The sequence below is a fragment of the Oncorhynchus kisutch genome, linkage group LG18 (assembly GCF_002021735.2).
Source record: "Oncorhynchus kisutch isolate 150728-3 linkage group LG18, Okis_V2, whole genome shotgun sequence".
Classification (NCBI taxonomy): domain Eukaryota; kingdom Metazoa; phylum Chordata; class Actinopteri; order Salmoniformes; family Salmonidae; genus Oncorhynchus; species Oncorhynchus kisutch.
The window spans coordinates 61,035,508-61,045,596 of record NC_034191.2 but is presented as its reverse complement, the minus strand read 5'-3'; the positions used below and the strand labels follow the sequence as shown (position 1 = coordinate 61,045,596).

The window sequence follows — 10,089 nt, the reverse complement described above, 5'->3', positions numbered from 1 at the left end:
CGCTCTGGGTTATGTCCTTATTAGCACAAGAGGTGTTCTAGCTCACGTCTCCTGTCTCTTCAGACCCCAATTAGCAGCTGTGTAGTACCAGCCTGTGAGCCTGATGCATTTCATGACCCCCTCCACTGGTGCTCCCAACTTAAATGTAAGAGAACCACATGCCATTTAGGAACACAAGAAAATAAGTATGTTTTATTGCGATACAGCCTACTGTATATAGAGCCCCACAGTGGAAGTGTCATAATACCCATAAACCTAACGATCAAACAGGGAGTCACCTTGTCCTAGAGAGATTTAGATGGTTATCAAAATGCCACGCCAGGGTAAGCCTACACAACACAGCTCTTCTTTTAAGTGTTTGTAAAATCCCCTACAGGAAAAAGGAATGGTGGAAAAACGATTACAACCATTTCCTTGTTTGACTGCTAGATTTTATGGGTATTATGACTCATACTGTGGTACTCTATTGGGCCTAAGAATTCTTGTTACTTTTGAAGCAAATGTTGTGCCCTACAAAGTAATATGTATATTCGTTTATAATAATATAATAATGTAATATAATAATAATAATTTTTTCATAGTTGCACAGTGCTTGATACTAGAGGAGAAAATGCCATGTGACAAGAACACATCAACAACCCAGTCTCCCATCAGACTTCAAAGGGCCCCGCCTGATTGAAACATGAGTGGTTTATTTGTGATAAGCAGACAACACAGGTTATGTAATTAATTTATTACAAATAGAATAGGTTTCTATGCTCTCAGCAACTTGGTAATGTCGTCAATGGTATCCCCTATAGAAGGATTATGTAGGGTCATGTTGCACAACCTACCATTTACATTTGTTTTTCATAACTGGGCAACTATGTCAGATAAATGTCCATTGCTTTTTTAGATTTAATTACAAATAAGCAGAAGTTCAATCAACCAATGATATTTTACAGAGACATAATTAAGACTTTCAGCATGCTTATAGGGAAGGGCACTCAACATGCTCGGCACTGACACAAATTACTGATGATTGGCTGAAAGACATTGATTATTAGAAGATTTTAGGAGCTGTTTTGTTATATTTCATTGCACCTATTGATATCATTGATTACTGAAAAAATGTAGGTGTTATGGATTTACATCTTTATCATGGATTGAGAGTTCCCTATCTAATTGAACACAGTGTATTTTTTTATGGAAGCCTCTCTAAAGCAAATTCAGTTGAGTGTGGTGTACCACAGGGCAGCTGACTTGGGCCATTATTGTTTTCTGTGTTTACTAATGACCTTCCACCGACCTTAACCTCTCTGGTAGAAGTGGGCGACCCACCTCGACAACAGCCAGTGAAATTGCAGGGTGACAAATTCAAAACAGAAATCCCATAATTACATTTCCTCAAACATACAAGTATTATCCACCATTTAAAAGATAAACTTCTTGTAAATCCAACCACAGTGTCCGATTTCAAAAAGGCTTTACTGCGAAAGCACACCATGCGATTATGTTAGGTCAGCACCTAGTCACAGAAAACCATACAGCCATTTTTCCAGCCAAAGAGGAGTCACAAACAGCAGAAATAGAGAGAGAATTAATCACTAACTTTTGATCTTCATCAGATAGCACTCATAGGACTTCATGTTACACAATACATATGTTTTGTTCGATAAAGTTCATATGTATATCCAAAAATCTCAGTTAACATTGGCGCGTTATGGTCAGAAATGCATTGTCTCAAACAAACATCCGGTGAAAGTGCAGAGAGCCACAACAAATTACTGAAATACTCATCATAAACATTGATAAACGATACAAGTGTTATACATGGAAATATAGATAAACTTCTCCTTAATGCAACTGCTGTCAGATATCAAAAAGGCTTAACGGCGAAAGCACACTTTGCGATTATGTTAGGTCTGCACCTAGCCACAGAAACCCATACAGCCATTTTCCAGCCAAGGAGAGTGTCACAATCGTCAGAAATAGCATTAAAATTAATGATGATCTTCATCTGGTGGCACTCCCAGGTCTCCATGTTAGACAATAAATGTTTTGTTCAATAATGTCCCTCTTTATGACCAAATACCTCCTTTTTGTTTGCGTTTTGTCCAGTAATCCGAATGCTTAAGGCGCATGCAAGTCCAGACAAAGTTTTTAAAAAGTACAATAAAAGTTAGTAGAAACATGCCAAACGATGTTTAAAATCAATCGTCCGGTTGTTTTTGTCATGAATAATCAATAATATTTTAACTGGACAAAAGCTTCGTCAATAGGAAAGGAGAAACGAGAAAGGCGCGTTCCCGATCAGGCGCATGGCTGATGATTGAACTGGCCACTGATTGAAAGTGTTGTATCTCCCTCATTTTTCAGAGTAAAAGCCTGAAACAATGCCTAAAGACTGGCCACATGTAGAGGAAGCCATAGAGACCGTGACCTGGGTCCTAAGTCTTTGTATGGTGGATAGGCTTTCAATGGAAAAACAGCCTTTCAAAATAATAGTACTTCCTGGTTGGATTTTCCTCGATTTTTGCCTGCCATATCAGTTCTGTGATACTCACAGACTACCAATTATATAATCTACTAATTATATGCTTATCCTATCTTCTGGGCCTGAGTAGCAAGCAGTTTAATTTGGGCACGCTTTTCATCCAAAATTCAGAATGCTGCCCCCTACCCTAGTGAAGTTAAGTAAAGGTTGTGAGTCTATGTGTGCTGACAACTCAACTGTATATATGTCAGCTCCAACAGTAATATAAATCACTGACACCCTTAACATAGAGATCCAGACAGTTTTAGAATGCGTAACTATCAGTGGGCTGGTGTTATCTAAAAAACTAAAAGCATTGTTTTTGGGACAAATCACTCACACAACCCTAAACCTCATTTAGATGTATTATTGCATGTGGCAATTCAGCAAGTTGAGGGGACTAAACTGCTGGGTGTAACCCTAGATAGCAAGCTGTCATGGTCAAAAAATATAGACTCAATGGTTGCTAAAATGGGAAAAGGTCTGTCCATGATAAGGCATTTCTCTGCTTTCTTGATCAAAATCCTACAAGCCCTAGTTTTGTCGCACCTGGACTACTGCCCAGTTGTGTGGCAAAGGACATGTGAATGTAACAATTGGTCCTGAACAGAGCAGCACGTATTGCAATTTAGATGTCAGTAGTATGCATGTAAATCTCTCCTGGCTCAAAGTTGAGGAGAGATTGACTGCATCACTATTGGTCGTTGTGTGAGGTGTTGATGTGTTAAAGGTACTGAACTGTCTGTTCAAGCAGTTGGCACACAGTTCAGACACTCATCTGTACCACACAAGACATGCAGCCAGATGTCTCTTTGCAGTTCCCAGGTCCAGAACAGAGGCTGGGAAACACACAGTATTAAATAGAGCCATGAATAGATGGAATTCTCTGTCACCCCAGGTAACTCAAATTAGCAATAAAACAAGATTCAAAAACCAGATAACATAACACCTTAAGGAATGACGGGGATTGTGAAGAGACAGACATTTATATATATACTGAACAAAAAATATTAACGCAGTAGTTCTGGTCCCATGTTGGTCCCATGCAAACCTTTCCATACACACACAAAACAAACATTTGTGCACACATTTGTTTACATCCCTGTTAGTGAGCATTTCTCCTTTGCCAAGATAACCCCTCCACTTGCTAGATGTGCATAAATTGCATGTATTTTTTTGTGCGAATTTTGTATTTAGCATTGAATTATCTAGTTTTATGTATTTTCTTTGTTGTGTTTTGGCAGCGGCTAATTGGGGATCCAAATAAAACACTAAATACAAACATTGAAACACTGTTGCAGATATTCAGTTGAAACCTGGGTGAAATTGAGAACTATTATGTACATTTAATCAAAAAAGCCACCAAGCTATTGTAAAATAAAGTTGACTAAAACAATCAAATTGAATAGTTTAGCGCTGTGAAATTAGACACGGGATATTAGTCATATCACATGCAGTATTGTGCTCATAGGAAATATCACTGATCTCATATCGAAAGATAATATCATGGGATGACAGAGGAGATCAATAACCAAAAGCAGGGGTTGGTTGAACGGGTAGCGTAAGCTTACTCCATGACATCTGGGATTTTCCTTTAACCGATCTGCTCTCCCAGTAACCGAAAGGTTGGTGGATCGAATTCCTGAGCTGACAAGGTAAAAATTAGTAGTTCTGCCCCTGAACAAGGCAGTTAACTGTTCCTAGGCTGTCATTGTAAATCAGAATTTGTTCTTCACTGACTTGCCTGGTTAAATAAAACATCTGCTCTTCATTTATCTGCCCTTCCACCTATCCATGTCACCCCTTTTTATTATCCTAATCTTTCCTCCTATTTTGGCTCATTCTTTCCTCTGCCACTGTCCCGTCTCCTATTCCTCTCTCTGTTTCTTCTGCTCTCTGTCTTCTTCCCCTCATCCTTCCACCTTCCTCCCCCCCCCACTGGCCCTGCTGCTGTCATTGAACCTGTTGAAGTTTGCTAATTAAGATCCCATTCAAATTCATCATACCATTTGGACAGCGGTCCAGCAGACACAGGATAAGAGGACTCCCGTCACCATGACAACGGGTGCTAATGGAGACGGTGGACTGGGCGGATGGGTGGTGATGATGCTCCTCCTCCGAGCTACTTAACACCATGGCTTTGATCTGGCCCGGCACTCACTCCTTCTGTCCTGTCTGCTCACTGCACAGCTGAGGTGAGATATACACTCTACATCTCTATCTGTCTCTCTCTACAGCTCCTGTCTGTCTCTGTCTATTCTGTGTTTATTGCTCTCTCCTCCGAATGGCATTACCATTGCTTTGTAGCGCTTGTGAAAAGTTTTAGTGAGTCTCTTATAACATTACAGATGTATTTATGCAATTGTGATTTATATTCATGTTTCTAATTGGCAAGGAGATTTACGCCAGTTTACCAATTTATCTACTTGAAACAGTCAGTTGAACTAGAGAAAAACACAGTATTAACAGAAAGGGGTTTTATCAGTCAAAGCTAGACAATCTCAGACTACAGTTTCCCTGATGTGTTGAAGTCCCTTATTGACATGAACATAAATAATGGATCAATGTGTGTCCAGACTGAGACTGGGCTGTGTTATCTGATCTGGGTCCAGACTGGGAGAAAGAGGATAAGAGAGAGAAGAGGAGGAGAAGATGTCTACAGGCTGTGGCTGTGTGAGGTCGCCCCCGGAGACAGCGGAACACAGACTGACGGGTGGACAGGAGCACCACTGTGAGTATCTGAGAGACAGAGGGGAGGGGGAGGGAAAGAGAAAGGAGAGAAAAGGAGAGAGAGAGAGCAGATCTCCACTGGGACCAACCAACACAGTGACAGATGGTAAGACAGCAGCCAGGTCTGCCTCTGTGTATTCGTGATGGGGATTACGTATGTGTAGATTCACACACGCACGCACGCACACACACACTATGAAATACCACCACTTTACACAACCACATACTGCATTATATCTGTATGGAATCGAATACGCAATACTATTCTTTGAAACAAGTTTCCGTGCCATTTTTGTGACTAACTCATCAATAGCAACAAAACAACACATATCTCATAGTTACTGTATAAATATAAATAACATGTATGTTATATTTCTGTGTAACAGATCAGATGGTGGAGCCTGTGAGGACCCTGCTAGAGGAGGGGGCAGGGATGACCAGAGCTGTGCAGGGGAAACACTGTCCTGAGGCAGTGCACCCCGAGGAGCAGCCAGATGAGCAGGAACTGAAGAAACCACGCAGGAAAGACACTCCCGTCCTCAACACTCCTCCACTCATACCAGGTCAGTCTCACTCTGTTGTGTTACTGTTAGAGACTAAATGAGACTTGAAGTAAACTGTAAAATAGTGGTTTGGCTTAATATGTTGACGTAATGTAAGTAACCTCTATGCTTAAATTATGGACAGTAATGTATTTATACGGGTGACATTCTGTACATTGTGACCTTATAAATTGATGTTGGTGTCGTAACAGATTCTCAGTATGAATCTTTTACCATTCTTTTTTATGTGTTGAGTCACTTGCCTTCATCAGGTGTGAGGATGGTGAAAGGAGAGAAGCGAATGATTCACATGGAGGATGAAGAGAAGGATGGAAAGAACTAGAAGTCATTGGAGGAGAGATTCTTGCCTACAATTTTTTTGTTGTTGACATCGTTGTTTCCTGTTGTCACATTACTAATATGTAGCCTATACATGTTTATTAAAAGTAGCTCTACAATGTGTGGCTGTTATCTTTCATAAACAAGGTATAAAGATGTTGTCAATGCATGCATTCAATGTAATATACTGCATCTAGCCAAAGGTTGCACCGTGGCCATTACAATGTAGAAAATAGCATACATCTTATGGAAGATGCCAAAATGTTGGAGAAAACAATAGAATGCAAAGTCAAAGTTACTGGTTTCCATCTGTGGCAAAGTTTTCCCTAAATGGTTATGTCAAATCCAGCTCCAGAACCAGCCTAACCAGCTGGCTTTTCTTTTGAATATGGTGCAGTTAAAAAAAAAAACAGCAACAACAGATGATGCTAGCTAGCTAAGGTTAGCATGCTAGCTATCTACACTGACAGCTGTCAGTTCCCTATTTGTTGATGTTTCTCCAGTCCACGTCGAAATCACCATGACGTTCTTTCCCACCCCCAATTCTAAAACATGTATAAGTAGCCTGCCTCATTCATCAGAGGTGCAACCTAAACAAGCATTCTTGCTCTAGGGCAGAGAGGAAGAGGCAAAGCGAGAGGTAATCTGCCCAAATCTGTTTGTGTAAATAAGCCCACGAACTGAATAACTTTTGTATGGAAGTCAATAAGAGTATCAAATTTGGACAACAAAAAATGTCATCACTAATTTGCTACAAGAGGCTTATTTGATTTAATAGAAGTTTCATAATGGTTAGGCTGTTACGAATGCACTGATGTAAGTGGACGCATGTGGGATTTAGGCCACTTTGAAAAGAAATTGTTAATATCAGAGTTGTGCTTGTTGTCATAGAGATACAGGGGGGGGGGGTCTTCCATACAGACCAGTAGAGGGCTGGTGGGAGGAGCTACCGGATGACAGGCTCATTGCAATGGCTGGAATGGAATAAATGGAACGAAGTCAAACGTGGTTTCCATATGGTTGATCTGTTAGATACCATTCCGTTGATTCCGTTCCCGCTATTACAATGAGCCCGTCCTCCTCTAGCTCCTCCCACCAGCCGTCACTGATACAGACACAGAGACAGCAACATAATTGGACAATAGAACTCACAGGGCTGCGCTTGCTTTATTCAGATTTGCATTGCTTAGGCTTGCACTATTCAATTGTAGGCCCAATAAAAAAGTTACTCACAGTCTATGTCAGCTATTATTCCAGTTAATATTTCTTTGGGGAAAAAGTCTAGGTAGCCTAGTCAGCCCAAGTTTGAATATTTACCAAATTTGATCTCATTAACATTTCTTTGTAACACAAACAAATTAGCTATAAATAGAAAATATTCCCACATAGTTTACCCTGGTCAGAGGGACAGGGCATAGTAGACGTTATGCAGTTGGTGTTGTTAGTAGCCTACATTTGATCAGACTGCAACACAGCATGCGTGCAACACAGCATGCGTGCAACACAGCATGCGTGCAACACAGCATGCGTGCAACACAGCATGCGTGCAACACAGCATGCGTGCAACACAGCATGCGTGCAACACAGCATGCGTGCAACACAGCATGCATGCAACACAGCATGTCAGATCGCTAATGTTTAGGTGTAGGCAGCTACAACATTTTTATAAAGAGTTTTTGCTTGTGTCTGACTGGAGTGATGCGTTATCCCCTTTGCTAAATAAATACCGGAGGAAAGTGGAGAGTGCCTTAAGCTTTGTGCCTGGCCCGCGTGACCTTGCAATTTTCTTGAATCTGATTGGTCAAGACAGGCACGCAGCACTCCGATGTGAAGGACAAATTGTGCATGAGTAGACAAACCATGAAGCAAAAATCTGTAAAAAAAATATATAAAAAAAACAGCACTTTGTGCCTATTTTGTCAATATTAAATGAAATGAAAAGTGGTGGGGGGCTGCCCTACCTGATTTAAAAGTGCTGGGGCAAATGCCAGCTCACCACATGTTTTGTAGCAACCCTGGTCCTTATTGCTATTAGCCCATAGAGACGCATTGACAGATACATGAAAAGGAAAGATGTTTTGAAGTGTCTGTCTTATATCTGAGAGATATAAGAAAGCTCAGGATTCATTTTTTAAAATGTGGAAATGCCCTATTGACTTCCATTCATTTTTTGGGCTCTGAACTGGGTTCCCTTAAGTCGTGTCTTGTGAGGCTTGTACGTGTTTGCGATAGTCTTAGCTTTCAATGGTGGGGTAGCCCAAACAGTTCGGACACTACAGACAGAAGTTGTCACATTGTGGTACCAACTTCAGACAAGTCCCGTGAAGCTTGTGCGGTCTTAGAGCAAAACAGAGAACACAGGTCTAGTTTTGATTTACAAATAACCTTAATTCAATGTGAAATCCACAAAGAATTTCACCATGTCGTTGGATTTAGGTTCAAAGTTGGGTGAAAAAAAGCCATAATTTCCTTATGTTGATTTACTTTTTTTCAAATCCAATCAGTCTTCCACATTGATTCAACGTCAACACATTGCATTTTTGTTGCTGAAATAACATGGAAACAACGTTGATTCAGCAAGTTTTTGCCCAGTGGGCACCATCATTTTTCGTGAGTGTCTCAGCTTTCCATAGTGGTGTACATTCGTTTCTAGCCTAAACCGTTTGTACTCTGCAGACGTTTCCGTGAAAAGACAGATTTCCGGGATGTCTCCTGGTCTGATAAACACTACTGTAGCTCTGCCACCCTCCACCGCAGTAGCGGAAGGCCAACATCAGTGGATGTGGTAGATTGAGCCGCGCCCATGCTAAATAATGATTTATCTAGTTTAAACAGACAGATTGCGACAGGAATTGTTTTATTATGCTAATTCGATTTTCGTGCGGACCACGACTCTAGTTAACCTATGTCACTTTTGTTTTCACATGGCTCATGCCCGGGAGGCAGCCCGGTTCCAAATAGATTGCAATCAATGCTAACCCGGTTCACCCAGGGGGGCGGGGCATGCCCGTGGCATTAACCGAATCCCCTCATATGGCAATGGCTTATTTGCATATAGGCCGACTGTAGCTCAGATTGGTTATGGTTCACAGGTCTGTGTAGAGTCTGGGCCTGGACAAGACTGACACTTTTTTATTATTTTGTATTTATAGGGGAGTCTATTAATTGCCCAAATTTTCACAAATACCTGACTCAACGTCATTCCCAAACATGAAAACGTCTTCCAGGGGGGGTGTAGATAAACATATTTTAACAAGATTGAATGGGTCTAAAACACTGTCAGTTCCTCTGTAACTACTATATATAAAATCATAATTGAATAATCTATTGTCTAGGTACAGCTTTGCCTTGTCACCAGTATAAGTTTAAGTGAGAACAACGTGGGTTGCAACATCTACAGATGTAATTTCCCGTGAGGTCGCTTCCTGTGAGGTCTCTTCCTGTGAGGTCACTTCTTGTGATGTCACTTACTCCAGCGCAGGGAGATGCTTTGAAGCTTCCTGACTCTGCTCCTGGGGTCGATGGGCCTGCCCTCGGTTCTCTCCCTCTCTTTCTCTCTGGAGGGTAGTGCCAGGTGAGAGTTGGCACAGTAGCTGGGTCTCTTGTAGTAGCGAATCAGGTCATAGCCCTCCGAGCCTGACAAGTCTGCAAGAGAAAAGGTCACCATGTCAGTTGTCAGGGAAAAACCATCGTCAAGGTTTTTATTTTGTTTATTTATTTTTTATACATGGTCACATCTCTATCCTCATATGCAGATACAGTATATGTGTATGTGGTGCAAACCTGGGTTAAAATACTATTTAAGTTATTTCAATTACTTTCAAGTATTTCTTTTTGAAAGACAAGTAGTTGAATACTGGAATGTATTTGGAAATACACCTGGAAAGTATTTGAAAATTCTTAAAAACACTGACTCAAATACACTCCTATTTTCAAATCCAGACATTTGAAAATAGTATTTGA

General features: G+C 40.8%; 1 protein-coding gene across 2 annotated transcripts; it reads left to right on the top strand.

The window, feature by feature from the left end:
* Nucleotides 1-10: 10 nt before the first annotated feature.
* ppp1r17 (protein phosphatase 1 regulatory subunit 17) lies at nt 11-6,247 on the top strand. 2 transcript variants are annotated; one of them, XM_020508753.2, is made up of 4 exons: nt 11-4,710; nt 5,128-5,246; nt 5,632-5,808; nt 6,060-6,247. In XM_020508753.2, exons 2-4 carry the CDS (start codon nt 5,168-5,170, stop codon nt 6,128-6,130), a joined length of 327 nt encoding a protein of 108 aa, XP_020364342.1. In that variant the 5' UTR covers nt 11-4,710; nt 5,128-5,167; the 3' UTR covers nt 6,131-6,247. The 2 variants fall into 2 exon arrangements, with proteins under 2 accessions (XP_020364342.1, XP_020364341.1); XM_020508752.2 differs by having other exon boundaries at nt 13-4,710; nt 5,092-5,246.
* Nucleotides 6,248-10,089: the final 3,842 nt, after the last annotated feature.